This window comes from Rattus norvegicus, chromosome 4 (assembly GCF_036323735.1).
Source record: "Rattus norvegicus strain BN/NHsdMcwi chromosome 4, GRCr8, whole genome shotgun sequence".
Classification (NCBI taxonomy): Eukaryota; Metazoa; Chordata; class Mammalia; order Rodentia; family Muridae; genus Rattus; species Rattus norvegicus.
In genome coordinates, this window is record NC_086022.1 from 106772904 (window position 1) to 106788541 (window position 15638).

Genomic DNA, 15638 nt, shown 5'->3' on the forward strand with positions numbered 1-15638 from the left:
CAATGACACATCCCCCTCATACATGTGCTACATGCACCAGACTAGGCTCCCAAAGAGAAATTTAACAAGAGCATTACTTGAGAAGGGTGGCCAGCGATCACCCACTCTGTCCTGAGTTTCCCCTGGTAATCAGCGATGGCAGCTTTGCACAGGCGGCGGAGAGATGAGAACATGGCTTCCTCCACCTTACCAAGCCATTCTTCCACATTGCCTCTCGCCTTGAGGCCTTTCCCCAGGCCAACCTACGAGGCAATTAGGATGATGAGGGAGTGTCCTGTGTGGGGCTTTTAAGCCATCTACCTGTTGTACTTCTATAACAAAATGCTGAGCTTTGTAAACGGGGAGGCCTTTGACATCACATCACATAACCCAGTCCTTCACGGCTTTCTAGTAAAGGCATGCTCTTAGGGCTAGCTCCTTGAAAGAGGTTTCCCCACAGATGTCATGGATTTCTCTAACCATTTCCCTTTCCTTCACAGTGCTGTAGACTGAAGTTGACCCAAGTTCTCACCAGTCACCCATGTCTCCACAACTGAAAGGTCCAGTGAACATCTCCACACTTCTCATGCCTCTTCCTCCAATTTCCAATAACGTGGGTATCTGCTCGTTTGGGGTTCCTTTAACCATTTTTACCTGTCTTTGAATTTTCATGTTTTCCCAATGTCCTATCCTTAATCCTCACATTTTCGCCCTTCTGCACCAGCAGTGATGCACGCGTGAATGTGTTTATATGTATGTGTGTCTCTATGTATGTGCGTGCCTCTGTATGTCTGTGTGTATGTGTGTGTGTTCTTTGTGCGGTTACCCTGTTCTTCAGTCTGCTGATACTGTGATTGTCTCAGTGGGTGTTCTCCGTACGCTGGTGCTACACAGCGCTGGAGGAGCTGAAGTAGCAAACTCTCACACAGAGCCCATTGCGTGCAGCATTAGGTCATTTACATATAACTGAAGGTCCCTGTCACCTACTAGTGGTGCTATCTTGTGGAGACCATTAGAGGGTGATAAGTCTTGATATGGGTGTCCTGGCAAAGGCCCAGCGCTCTTGGCCAACCACTGTTCCTCTTTGTGGAGCTGGCTAATCCGTGATCGCTTGTTGCCACTTCATTCCCCAAACAGACCACTGCAATTATCATGGTGAGTTCTAATTGCTGGGCGATTTCTCCATTAGATTTCCAGCTCCCTGAGGGTTAGAGTTTGATCTCAGCTTTTCTCAAAAGTGCTGGGCTAGCGGAGTCTCTGGCAAGCCTAGGGTGGGAAGGAGGGGCCTGTACCCCAGTCCCAGACATGTGATCCCGTTCATCCACAGGGAACTATTAATCTAAAGCACCTTACCCGTTCTCCCTCAGGTGAGAGCATTGCCAAAATGTCATTGGTGAAGACCTTTTCTGGCTCAGTGTCAATGCCTGGTATTTTCCCTTCTGTGGGAGGCATGAGAGCAAACTCGAGCTTTGAAATGGAGTCGAAGCATTTCCTTAGATGAGGCTGCACAGCCTGTGGATTTCGGGTCTGGGCCAAAATCTCCAGGAGCTCGTCATTTGACAAGAAGTAAAACCTGTCAAGGTAAGGGCACTTAATGTGAGCGTGACTGGACAGATGCTCAGCCTTCGGTAGTCGTAAGAGACAAGATGCTGCTGGGCTGATGCCCTGGACCTCTAATCACATTTGTTTTGGGCTTGGGGGCAGGCCGAGTGTCTCTAAAGAAGTTCTTGTAAAGGTAATGATGATGTATCTCAAGTACTCAGGCCCAATAGCTAGAATAGAAAGGATTTTTCTAAGAATCATTAATAACATGAGGTCCTGTTACAATGCTGACCTCTTTGCCTGTTGGCCTTCCTTGTCCTTGAGCCACATTAACTATTGAAGAGGCCATAGGCAGATGGGTGGTTGCCGGGCCCTTAAAAGTGACAGAGCATGATGCTGCCAACATTCAGTTTCCGACCTTACCATGGCCATACTTATGTAGAAATAAGACATCTTTTATGTGTTTTCATATCATTAGAAGCAAAATGGATAAACAATAAGCTTGTCCATTCCTGCCCAAACTTAGGGCCAAATAACGCAAGTGTGCATGACAAATGCAACTGTTTCGGTCTTGGGTTTATCTGAAGCTCTAGACTTCCAGATCATGCTAACCCTGCAAAGTGAGCTGCCAGGCTTTGCAGGGACGCATGGTGAGAGGGGTGAAAACTCTAGGACCCCCACTAACTGCAGGGAATAGAAGCGTTAAGGCTGGAGGGGCTGCAGAGCTAAGGATGGGGCGATGGGGGGAATGGTGTTCTGTGGGTTCCCTGTACTCTCCAGCAGAGAGTGAGCTTTGCCCTCCTCCACCACTGTGACAGCTCAGTGTTTGCCCAGCACCAAGTCTGAAGCACGAAGTACGCGTGGGCATCGTCCTCCCCTCTCCAGGTCTCTGCTGTCGGAGGGTGTTATCGCCATCCTCAACTGGTCTACTCTCCAACAAGACATCTCAAGCTGTTTTTGTGAACTTACCTTGGGAAGATAACTCTCTTTGACTCTAAATATGCCTCCAGACATTTCTGAATTTGGTCAAGTAATGCATTATTGTTTTGAAAAGTCTCCAGAAGCCCTATTAAAAAAAGTTGGCCAAATTGTATTAAAATTGAGAATATAATTTTAAATGAAAGCAAAAGATATTAACATTTTAAAAGTCTTTGTTTTGTTTAGTAGAATAATGAATAATAAAATGGGAGTATTGTTAAAGAGGTTTAGTTCTTTAAAAAAATTCCCCTTTTCATGTATGCGATGTGTATGTGGTATGTATATATGTTTGCAGGAACGCACACATATACACATGTGTCTGTGCATGCATGTGTGACCATGTGTGTCTGTGGGTAGGCAATCATGTACATGTCTGTGTATTCAAGACTTGACATTGATTTTAAGACTTCCTTGATGGTTCCTTTACCCTCTTCTCAGGGTCTCTCAGCCAAACCCAGAGTTTTAAGCTAGTCCTGTTCAACTCATTCTGAGTATTCCCTATCTCCGCCTTCAGGTTTTACAGTACTTTCCAAGGTTGGATGACATGTGAGCTACAAACATCATCCTGTATCTGTGCAGGTTCTGAGGATCTGAACTCGTTTTCTTCTTTGTGTGGCCATTGCTTTAAATGCTAAACCATCTCCCAGCCCAAGAATTATTACTCTTGGGGTTGGGGATTTAGCTCAGTGGTAGAGCGCTTGCCTAGCAAGCACAAGGCCCTGGGTTTGGTCCCCAGCTCGGAAAAAAAGAAAAGAAAAAAAAAAAGAATTATTACTCTTCAAGTTAACTGTAATATTGACCTCACTAGAACAGTACTTTTAATTTAATAATTTATAAGGTATCCTCTGCTTTTAGGGGGCTGTAAGCCAGTGTCTAGAACCTTCTTGTTCTTTTTCAGTTTCCTTTTATAAAATGTTAATTTATTTTTTCATTTCTGTGCATTAGTGCTTTGCCTGTGTGTGTGTCTGTGTGAGGGCGTCAGATCTTGGAGTTACAGACAGTTGTGAGCTGTCATGCGGGTGCTGGGATTTGAACCTCATTCTCCTGGAAGAACAGTTAGTGCTTTTGACACTAACCTGTTTCTCTAGTCCTCCTTGTTGGTTTCTTACATGCGTCTTTTCTGTCATGGTTAAATGCTAGGTGTGGTGATGGGCATTACTCTTCATTATTAAGTTGTGACTCCCTAGGTAGCAGCCTCTATGCCTCTTCATCTTTGTATCTTTGATACTGGTCACATTTCCCTTTCCTACTGCCCAAGAATCAAATCCCAGAGCTGTACCACGTTTTCCGAGACTCTATGTGGTCAACAGCTCCATCTAGTGGCCAGTCACCCACTTACGCCCACTGGTCTTGGCCTCGTGTCTCAAGCAAGACTCAATCTCCAAGCACTCCATTCCAGCCCAGATGGGACTCCATCTGGCAACATTTTCAGCACCGTCTTACTTACCTTAGGAGCCTCACATCATTCTTCCTTCTTTCCTCTGCTGTCAACAGTTCTCCTTCTGAGCCACATACACTTTACTCACTCTTTCCTGAAAGTTTCTGCTCAAAAGCTATTTTATTGAAAAGTCCAATAGCACATACAGACACACATATACACATACTCAAACACACACACATGCAAATACACATTCAAACACACATAATGCACACACATATACACATAAATATACACATGCATACACATGTACACACATACATACACAATACATATTCATACATATGCACAAACATATAAACACACGTGTGTATACATACATACACATATACCCACATGTACACACATGCACACATACATATACACATACACACATAAATACACAGATACACATATATACACATATACACAGATACACATACACACATACATACACAGGTGTTTACTCACATGCACAGATATACATATACACACATTTACACAACATGCGCACACACACATACATACATATACATATATATACACATGGACACATACATTCATATTTGTATGTATGCAAACACACACACACATACAAACATACACTAACCCATAGCCACTCCCTTTTCTACTTTAAAATTTCTCATGGCTTTATCATCACCTTGAATCAGATTTATTACAGGCATATACTTCTTTATTTGAAGTTTTTAAGGCTTCAAATCAAAGAATATGACTTAGGAATTATATTCTTTATTATTTCAAAAGACCTGTTTTCCATTCATCAGTTGATAGATGATACCTTCAGATATGGGCAGCACTAAATACGAGATTGAAGGAGGAGGAAGAGGAGGAGAAGGGGGAGGAGGAGGAAGAGTGGAAGGAGGAGGAGGGGGAGGAAGAGGAGGGGAGGAGGAGGGGGAGGGAGAGGAGGAAGAGGAGAGGAAGGGGGAGGAGGAAGAGGAGGAGGAGGAGAGGAAGGGGGAGGAGGGGAGGGGAAGGAGGAGGAGGGGGAGGGGAAGGAGGAGGAGGAAATGACGACGAAGAAGAAGGAAGCAGTGGAGAAGGTACGCCTAGAAATCGGGGAAGAAGAAAGGAAAGGGAAGGATATGAAGTTGGGGAATTGGTGGGTTTGGGATGGAGTTGAAGAGAATGGGGAGAAGATTTAATCTAAATACATTATATTCATCTATGAAATTATCAAAATAATTTTATAACAAGTCTTCTGGGGACTGGGACGTCACTCTGTAATCAAATGCCACTCTGTTTGTGCATGTAAAAAGGTTTGAATATGACAATGGAGGGGCAGTGGCAGGCAGCATAATGGTCCCATTCCCGGAGATGCTGAGTCCTAATTCCCCACACTTACGGATCTGTCAGGTTTGTATGGAAATAAGAACGTGGTGTGATTAAATTAAGGATCATAGTAAGGGAGGTTACTCTAGATCATAGCATGGGTCTATAGCATTATAAGAACGCCTACACGAGAGGAAACAAACAGGTACAATGAGGAAAAAAGGACAACAGGGCAGAGGCTCAGGACGTGTTATTGCCAGCAGGAAGGTAGCTTGGGCCCGCAAGGGTGAGCACATTCTATAAGACCTAAGGCCTTTGTGGGTGTTTGATTTTAATCATTCAGTAGCTTTCCTTTCCACTCTTTTATGTAAGGATCTCCGGCAAGGAGCATAGCCTGCAAAGTTGCCTTGCTAGGCAGGGACGGTGTCTGAGACTGTGGCCCATCATCGTCACACGCGGCCATTAAGTTATAGGACAAGCAGGCTGTCTGAGGTATAGAGTGTAAACTTCAGTGAGTTTATATCTGCTCCAGAAACTGACTGTGGACAGAAACAGAGCTTTTTAAAACATTTCAACCCTGATGCTGGGGGAGGATGTGACGTCTTCAGTGGTATAGCCAAGGTGGCCATGATCCTGTAAATAACACTGAACTCATTGGTTCACACGCACAAAAAGACACGGGAGTGGGAGGGGACTAGAGGGAGATCAACAGGAGTGGGATGAGGACAAGAGACTGTAATGGGGCTGAATATGATTAAAATACATGACACACATGCATAAAATGTCATACTGTAATTCATTATTATGTATAATTAGTATGTGCTAGGAAAAACCTTCAATTTCAATCTGTTACTTGAATTGCAACAAGTGTGTGTGTGTGTGTGTGTGTGTGTGTGTGTGTGTGTATTGCTGGATGTACCGCAGGCCAGTTAGAATTTTAGAGGTGATCACGTGTCAGATGAGCAGGGAACCCCCTTGTTCTGCTTGTTTGTTTTGGAGTTTCTACCTGGCTGAGTTGCAGCCCGGAGCGCATTAGGCAGCCGGTTGACCTTCCTCATGATTTCCTTCCATGACTTATCCACCTGAAGGAACATCTTGGCTTCTGCAGGCAGCTGCCTCTGGATATCTGGGGCATTAAAGATGCTTTCTAGGTAGAGCCAGTTTCTCTGACAGTTCAGCCACTCTTCCTGGAGAAAAACATGGGACTATCAACATGGAGTTTCCAACCGGATATCCACAGGTTACACTGGAGATTGTGGCTTTGGGAACTACATCTTTCCCTTAGGAGCCGCTCACATCTCCCTAAAGGTCCTTTGAAATAAAATTTCCTAAAGGAGCCCACTATTCTGTCCAGCCTGATTCCACCCTCTCTTTCCACTGAAGACTATTCTGAGTCGGCTGTGTGGAAAGCCAGAGGGGTCACATGAAACATGCTTAAAGCGTGTAGAGGAAACATTCTGTTGGGAGGCAAGATGCTTCCTGGCAGAAGTCTGAAGGGTGGTCAGGCAACAAGTTCATGATGACTCCCAAACATATACAAGCACAGCCTAGAACCACCCAGGGAAAGCATCTTAATGAGGAGTTACCTAGATTGTCCTATCTTTGGAATATCACAGCTATGGGATTCCCTGAGCAGAGGGATCCAGTAGAAGCCAGGATCACTTCCTGACCAACACAGATATGAGACTCCAGATGTATTGTACTTAACTGATAATTACGCTGCTAACAAATGTAAAACTCCAGTTCCGTGATATTTAATTTAACTCTGCTAGTAAAAGTGACAGTAGGCTGCATAATGATAAAAACGGGCCAAGTGCCTGTGTGCTTTTTTCTCATTCTGAACATAACAAAATGTCAACAATTGAATCCTACACTTCTGAATTATATAATGTTAAAACAACAGTGTGTGTGTGTGTGTGTGTGTGTGTGTGTGTGTGTGTGTGTGTGTGTAACAAACCCAGGACTTTGTACGGTTGGTCAATCCTTCTACCACTGAGCTGCGTTCTAGCCCCACAGAATCACTATTTCCAGCCCTCCAGATCAAAGTCCAGGAGCTGGAATTTCCCCAACTTACCAGTGTTTGATTAAACAAGGAAAGTTGTTTCTGCCAGTCATCCACTCGAGTCTTTAGGGGACCCACATATCGTGATGAGGCGATGGTTGCAACGTTGATGGTGCTATCGTCAAGAAGGACCTTTGGGGAGCAGAGGCCAGAACACGGGCAGAAGCATGAGTCTGTGAGCTCAAGGTGTTTCAAATTCCAAGGGTCTATTTAAGGATAACTCATTTGAACAAATAATGTAGCCCCACCTACAGCTTCCTACACAGACACTGCCAAGCTTGTTCCTTTTCCTTGTGCTTACAACCGTATGTTCTCTCAAAGGTCACTGGGGGACACCTAACTAAGAGACCTGTGGAGGGTGTGTGTGTGTGTGTGTGTGTGTGTGTGTGTGTGTGTGTGAGTGAGTCAGATCTTAATGCTGGTGTAGCAAATGTTACTGACCGAACCATCTCTGAGCCTCGCATCCTGTAGTCATTAATGGCACAAGTGTTTGCTTAGTCTAATGTTCTTCTCTTGCCCTCAACATTAGGCAACTGGCATCCCCTTTACAGTTTAGTCACTTGGGTAGGCTTTCACCTCTCAAAATGCCCTGTGCTTGCAACGATTGCAATCAATGAATGATTATTTTCCCTTATGTCATCTGCAGGAAGATGAAGCTGAATCCTCTAGAGGAAGTATTCACATCGCCCCCCTCCCTACTGCTCCCCACAAACAACAGCATCCCTCATAAAACGTGTGGATTAAAAAAAATGTGTTGATCTGAAAAACTGAGTTGTTTAACTGGCACTGCTTGGCTCCTGGCTCCTGCACATAACTTGGCTTGCCCACCTGCACGCATAGCGTGATGTCTGATTTTGCCCTCTGCTAACAATTTCACTTCTATCTCTGCCTTTTGTCCATTCTTACGATATGGCTATACCTTTAAGTTGGGCTGTAGGACTCCTTCCCTTTTGTCTTTAGATTTTAAATGACTTAATGCTCTGAGCACATGGCTTAGATTTTATCTACCTAAATAGATAAAATTGAGTTTAACTTCCCATCCAGCTGTGCACGTGAAATGCCCGTGCATGTTATTTTGCAGTGCACGTGAAATGCTCGTGCATGTTATTTTGCAGTGCACGTGAAATGCTCGTGCATGTTATTTTGCAGTGCACGTGAAATGCTCGTGCATGTTATTTTGCAGTGCATGTGAAATGCTCGTGCATGTTATTTTGCAGTGCACGTGAAATGCCCTTGCATGTTATTTTGCAGTGCATGTGAAATGCCCGTGCATGTTATTTTGCAGTGCATGTGAAATGCTCGTGCATGTTATTTTGCAGTGCACGTGAAATGCCCGTGCATGTTATTTTGCAGTGCATGTGAAATGCTCGTGCATGTTATTTTGCAGTGCATGTGAAATGCTCGTGCATGTTATTTTGCAGTGCACGTGAAATGCCCTTGCATGTTATTTTGCAGTGCATGTGAAATGCTCGTGCATGTTATTTTGCAGTGCACGTGAAATGCCCGTGCATGTTATTTTGCAGTGCATGTGAAATGCTCGTGCATGTTATTTTGCAGTGCATGTGAAATGCTCGTGCATGTTATTTTGCAGTGCACGTGAAATGCCCTTGCATGTTATTTTGCAGTGCACGTGAAATGCTCGTGCATGTTATTTTGCAGTGCACGTGAAATGCTCGTGCATGTTATTTTGCAGTGCATGTGAAATGCTCGTGCATGTTATTTTGCAGTGCACGTGAAATGCCCTTGCATGTTATTTTGCAGTGCACGTGAAATGCTCGTGCATGTTATTTTGCAGTGCATGTGAAATGCTCGTGCATGTTATTTTGCAGTGCACGTGAAATGCTCGTGCATGTTATTTTGCAGTGCACGTGAAATGCTCGTGCATGTTATTTTGCAGTGCACGTGAAATGCTCGTGCATGTTATTTTGCAGTGCACGTGAAATGCTCGTGCATGTTATTTTGCAGTGCACGTGAAATGCTCGTGCATGTTATTTTGCAGTGCACGTGAAATGCTCGTGCATGTTATTTTGCAGTGCTTTTAGTTCCACCTACTCCCTTCTCCATCTTCATCTTTAATGTCGGTTGTCCTGGCAACAAGAGTCTGGGAAAGACTCTTCTATCACTTCACACATAACTGATCACTTAATTCCTCAACTACAGGCCTGGAACTCCTGCGCGCGTGCACGTGCGAGCGCGCACACACACACACACACACACACACACACACACACACCATTTTATTACTTTGGTCAATATTTGTGACTAAGTATTTGTGTCAGTTATTTACATCTTGTTTTCCAAATTAGCTTTTCCTTAGTGGCTCGTAGTTCATTTCCTCACCTTAATCTGTCACAGAAGCTGCAGGAGGTATGGTCAGGACTTGTATCACAAAACTGCTCTCCTCTGTCCTTCCTCCTCCCTCTCCTCCTCCTTCTTTCCTTCTTTATTTTGAGGCAGTCTTATTGTCTATCCCTGGCTAATTTAGAATTTGTTATGTAGCTCAGGCTGGCCTTGAACCTATAGTAATCCTCCTGCTGTTGATTCTCAGACATGGAGATTACAGGCAGGAGCCACCATGCCTGATTTACCACAAATATCCCGTAACCCAATTACGTACCTGTATGTCATCTGTGCCACCCAGGATAAATACGTCCTTCGAGTCACGGTGAGGAAGAATGACAAATTCTGTCGTTTTCCAAGAGTCTTCCACCTTGGAAATAGTTTAAGCATTGGGATATCTAATTCATGAGTGTCTAGATGCACAATAAAGGCTCACGGAATGAGATAAGAGGGGACTGTAACTCCCCTACTCCCCTCCTTATGATCCTTGACATTCTCAAGACCCTTTTCTTAGTCAGAAGCCACTAATGTTCTTGGTTTCCTCTAACTGTTCTTAATACCGATGAGATGCCGCTGATAATGTGTGCCTTATGCTTGTAAGCGGAGGGAAATGTTCATTTTACTTAGACACCTGGCAGGTAGGCATGCATTGTTAGGATAAGGATTTAGCATTATAAGTAGGAAAGTCTTCTCAATCTATTTTAAGGCAATTAGCCCAGCCTAACCTTCTCTGGGAGTTCAGAAAATAATATATTTTTTGTTAAAAAAAATCTCTAACATGCAGTTCTTCATAAAAGCCAGCAGTAGCCAACCTTGTTGCTGTGAATTCTGGCTGGGCTGTAGACTGAATATATCATACCAAATGGCTCATGCAAGAGGACAGCAAAGGCTGTTGCTTGTGATGCTGAAAATCCCACCCAGATAACACAGATCTTAGGAATCTTCATTTTTTAACCTGAAACCTTTACATTTCACATTTTGTGTGTGGATACTACATGTGTGTTTATGTGGGTATGTGTATGTGGGCACATATACACACATGTGCATGCAGAGGCCATTTCTTATTTATTTGTTTGTTTATTGCCATGGCCTCTGATTGGGCTGGAACTTTCTAAGTCGGCTAGGTTGACTGTCCCATGAGACCCAGGGACCCATCATCCTGGCTCCATTTCCCTGGTGTTAAAATGGGACATGAAAAAGCCACACCACTGTGCCTGGCTTTTCCTTGACTTACCTTCTTAAGAATTATCTCTAAGGCAGCTTCCCCAGAAGCCTGTCCAGATATGTCCTGGATTTCTTGAGCAAAATCAAAGACGTGTAGTTCGGACAGCCTCTCTAAGGTCAGCGGAATTTCAATGTCCACTAAGAGGGCATCAACGGTTTGTTCAATGGCTGACCAGTGCCGAGGTTTCAGTGTTGGGTTCCTCAAATCATTGATCACAGGAAGCTGGAAGACAGACATTTTCAGAGGCGCTGCCTCTGTAAAGAGTACAGCATGTGCAGGACTGACCTATGGTCATGCCTGCAAACACTCCAGCACGGATGGGGGAGGGGCTCAGGGTACCCCAGCTCTACCAGAGGAGCTGTTGGTAGCTGCTGGCTTCTGAGAGTGGGGATGTGGTCCTGCACAGGTCACCCATGATACACTGAGTGGTCCTTGACCCATGAACATACGGGTGGCATTTATCAGACTCAATGTCTGAAAAAGAGTGTGTAAGGTTGGGGAGGCAATGTGGTGGGAATCTGAGAGATGTTGGAGGGGAGGAATGATGGGTGGAATTGGTCAAAACACATTTCAACCTATAGAGAGTTGAAAACAGCACCCCTCATTCCTATAGAAAAGGAAATTCAGGAGAAAGATGCAAATGAAGGGATTTTATTAAGACTGTGAGAACACTGAGTTTCAGGGCACTTAACTAATTCAAAAACTTGGGGAAAGTGGTAGTCACATGTTTCTCTGAAGACTAGAGCAGAGGCCAGAACAGAGCACCTCATTGGGTGGAGCCAGTCTTGAGGACAGAGCCTCTCCCACAGGCTATCATTTGCCACATATGGAGTGGAAAGCTGCAGGAAACGATTCTCAGTTGGGCACAAGAAAATAGGAAGGCGTAGGTCCAGGAGAAAGAAGCTGAAAGTAGCCTCTGGGACCCAGCTCACTCGAGAAACAGTAGGTATCACTAGAAAATACAGGCCCAAGGTGCAGTGAGGCAGACTAGAGCACAGTCAAATCTCAAGCCAGCTGAACTCCTAACTGGGACTGATACAACCCAGCACACAAAGAGGTAAACAGAGGAAAATGCTCATCTCCAAGATTGCAAATCACAAGCCTCGGCGATCACTTGCTGCTGCAGAAGATGTCTGCATTTCAACAACAACCAAATAAAACAAACAAAAAACAAAAAGGCACACAGCAAAGCAAAATGACCAGAAGGAAATACGCCCGACAGTCAACAGTGATCGGAATCAAACTCAGAAGTGGTGCACATGTTGGGAATAGCGCTTTTAAATTAGCTACAGTGAATTTGTTAGAGGTCTCAGTGGAAGAGGGGGATGGCTGGCGAGGTCAGTATGGGGAGGTCAACTGGCTGCAAGCGCCTCGGACCAGCTGAGCAGGCTCACCCAATCCCTTTCTCCCTTTTAAGGACTGGCTTGGTTGCAACGCCAAGTTTCCAAACCATCCCTTTACGTGCACTGCCTGGCTTCCAGGACTTTTTCACATGGAATGCATCTGGATGATGCCTAGCTGTGAGGAACAATAGTGTAAATGGACCAGGCTGTTTGCACCAGGCGTATTTGCTGCCTATGTGCTGAGGGCATCCTTACTTTGCCTGTCATGTACCAGACCCCGAGTGTCTCTTCTAATTATTATGCTCCATTGCACAATTTACCACACTAGACTGTTACTTCTTTTTCCTGCAAACAAATCCCCAGGGCGTCTGAGTTTGGTTCTGAAATGATTCCCCTCGCCCTGCCTTACCTTTTCTTTCATTCTCTCCACCTTCTGTTTGAGCTGGGGCACCACACTGTTAGGTGGCAAGCCCTTTTCCAGCTGGGTCACAAATTTAGCGTATTTAGTGACTTGACCGTTTAGGACCTCTGGGTCCAAGCAGTCAAATTTGGACTGTGGGATTAAAAAAAAAAACAGATAAAGCACACAATAAATGTCAAGCTTAAGTAGTATAAAAGTTTACTTTCATTTGAATTTTCCTGGCACTCCAAATTTTAAACCAAAGCAAATCTGTAGGTTTAGAAACAGCCATTCATAATGCCAACTGCTAATTCCTTTCCTTGCATTGTCTTCTTTGCTGTCAAGTGCAATACTGTGATCCTCAAATTACCAATAAAGACCAGAGCTGTCCCCGTAGTCCCCAAGGCTGCCTAGACCATGTGGATGTCCAAGGGCTGTGCAGAACTAGCCCCACCCCTCAACAGCTGTGCCACTCAGGAGAGTGAGGTCCTGCACCTCCCCAGGCAGCACAGTGAGGCTGGGTATGAGGGAAAGAGCTGGGGAGAGCTGGTGGATTGTGAGGTTGAGTGGGCATAGGGATGGTGCCCTCCCTAGCTTGCCCCTTGCCACCTGCAATAGTCAGGAGAGCTGTCCCAGAGGTCATGGGAATGGGAGAGCTATCCTTGCCCCTCCTGTCTATAGCACTTGGGAGAGTGGGCCCTGAGCGTTGTGTTGCCTGGCAACACTGTGGAGATGGCCCTGATGATGAGGCATGGATGAGGCAGCCCCGAGGGTGTGAGTGTAGGAGAGCTCTCCCAGGCCCTTGCCACATGCAGCACTTGGGAGTGAGCCCTGAGCCTCAACCTGGCAGCATGATGTAGCTGAGTCTGGAGGCATAGATGGGGGTGAGCCAGTCCTGAGGACATGGTAGCAAGAGAGCTGTCTCTGCCTCTTGCCTATGGTGGCACTGAGTGGCCAGATGGAGCAATGCTGGAGAGCTCCCCCTGGTGGTATGGCTAAAGGAGAGGCAGTGGGCTGACCACTCAGCTGTCACCTAGGCCCAGATCTAGGACTCTGAGTTGGTCCACGTCAAAATCTACATCATCTGTGAACTAACTGTTGGGGCACCTGAAAGGGCAGGATCTCCATGACACAGGGCGGCAACAGGATGACTGGGAGGAGTCCCAGTGAGGACCCAATATAGATGGTGTCACAGAAGGCAGAGACCTCAAACCAGTTCATTGCAATGAACATTTGCAAATGACGATGTGTGGACAGAGGGGTACACTGTGGGACACTGGGACACACTGCAGCTTTCATGATGAAATGTTTTCTATGTTTTGTTTTGCTTATTGTTTGTTTGTGTGGTTTTTTGTGGGGGAGGGTGGGGAGGTTGCAAGGACAGAGGTGGATATGAGAGTATGGGGAGAGGAGTAGGACTGCGGTACATGATGTGAAACTCACAGAGAATCAATAAAACGTTTCTTTTTTGTTTAAATGCCCCTCTGGCTCTTCCATCATCTGGAATACATTTCCTGTGTCATTTGGTTTTTGATTTAGACATATGGCCTCTGGTTATAAGCATTACCTAGGTAGGAAGAATGAGGAGTGCAAAGTGTTTGTGAAGCAGAAGGTATTTTCCACACATCCCTGCCATATTTGAGAGAGTGATACTTGAAAGCTGGTCACACTGGAAGGTGCTCACATCTTCTGCTTCCTTTTCAAGTTTTGAATACAGGCAGATCCTTGAAGCAGAGTCATGGTGGCTGTCATACTAGACTCCACGGATGAGTTCACTACCGAGAGTACTCCTCTCATTCTATCCTAGCAGTATGAACAAAATGGCCTCCTTCCATCAAGGACACTAACAACAGAAGCCTAAGCTAACAGATCTCTAAAGTGAGTACATCACAAGTAAAATCCTCCAGAACCCTGGGACTTTTCATGGTAACACTGTGTTTAGAAGTGACATTGCAGTTAGATATCGTATCCCATGGCCCTTGGACACTTGCACCACGCAGCCCTCTTAAACAAAGGTGTCAGGAACTCTGCTTTGTAAGAAGAGTTTTTGCCTCATATCATTTAACAACAAAGGGCCTCTTATATTTAATCAGAAGACTGATTGGTTTCCATAAAATCATACTTTGCATTATGCATAGCAATGCAATTGACACATTAAGTGACACTGTAATGGAAATAGTTTATAGTCTTAAACAGAAGAGAAAATGGAAAATTTCAGGTTCCAAAACCTCTTCCCCACTTTCTCTAAGCGGGTCAACATGACAGAGGCATCCAGTGACTAGTCGTGTCTCGATCCTACTGACAATGGCCAATGAAACTGAAGTGAAAGCCCAGGTTTCATGACCACTGCTCCAAAGGAATTGCGTATGTTGAGTTCCTCTGGAATGTAAAAATGGACACATGAAATACGAACACGGATATAAAGCTATTTTTTCTTATTTGCTAGTTTCAACACCATCATAGCTATATTTTTCCCATGTCAGGTATGTAAATTCAACTTTCTGAATATTGAAGTACATATTTCATTGATTATCAGAAGACACTAGATAATTGAAATATATTTCATATTTTTAATATTTAGGAATTAATAAAAAAATACAACTACCGAGAGCTGTTTCCCCCTACCTTTAGCCACTCCTGCTGGAGTTTATCCCATTCAGACAAGGAATCCCAGAGCAGTTGTTTGAGCCTTAGTTCAGCACAGACTTCTTCCAATGCATCAAACTTGGACACTTCCACCTTTAAAATACAAGAACCAAGATGCAGGACTTAGATTTCAGACAGAACAACTTGTCCTCCAGGCAACTTTTGATGCTGTGATTTCCTGGAGGAATGTGGTTCCTAAATGAGGAAAGAAAAGGTAAGGGTGTGGCCACCAAAAGCTAAAAGCCCTATGAAATCCTGCATACAGTATAGCTTTTCATTAGAGACAGTATCACATGGTATTTTCTTACACCTTACATATCCTGAACAGGACCACTGTTGGAGAGCACTGGAGTATTCTGTTTTGGATGCTTGGTCTTTGGTGGGGATGGTGGTGGGGAAACAGATGAATCTTC

At 44.7% G+C, this 15638-nt stretch overlaps 1 protein-coding gene across 2 annotated transcripts in view; it reads right to left on the minus strand.

Annotated features, from left to right (window-relative positions):
• Positions 1–15638, minus strand: part of Dnah6 (dynein, axonemal, heavy chain 6) — a 220227-nt gene that overhangs the window by 150669 nt on the left and 53920 nt on the right. For both annotated transcript variants that reach the window (XM_039108712.2, NM_001419792.1), the window contains exons 17-25: positions 15205–15318; positions 12589–12732; positions 10846–11058; positions 9889–9981; positions 7284–7403; positions 6216–6396; positions 2491–2587; positions 1333–1552; positions 78–242 (exon numbers count right to left, since the gene is read on the minus strand). In XM_039108712.2, the coding sequence (XP_038964640.1) occupies positions 78–242; positions 1333–1552; positions 2491–2587; positions 6216–6396; positions 7284–7403; positions 9889–9981; positions 10846–11058; positions 12589–12732; positions 15205–15318 (1347 nt within the window). The remainder of the gene's footprint in view (positions 1–77; positions 243–1332; positions 1553–2490; positions 2588–6215; positions 6397–7283; positions 7404–9888; positions 9982–10845; positions 11059–12588; positions 12733–15204; positions 15319–15638) is intronic.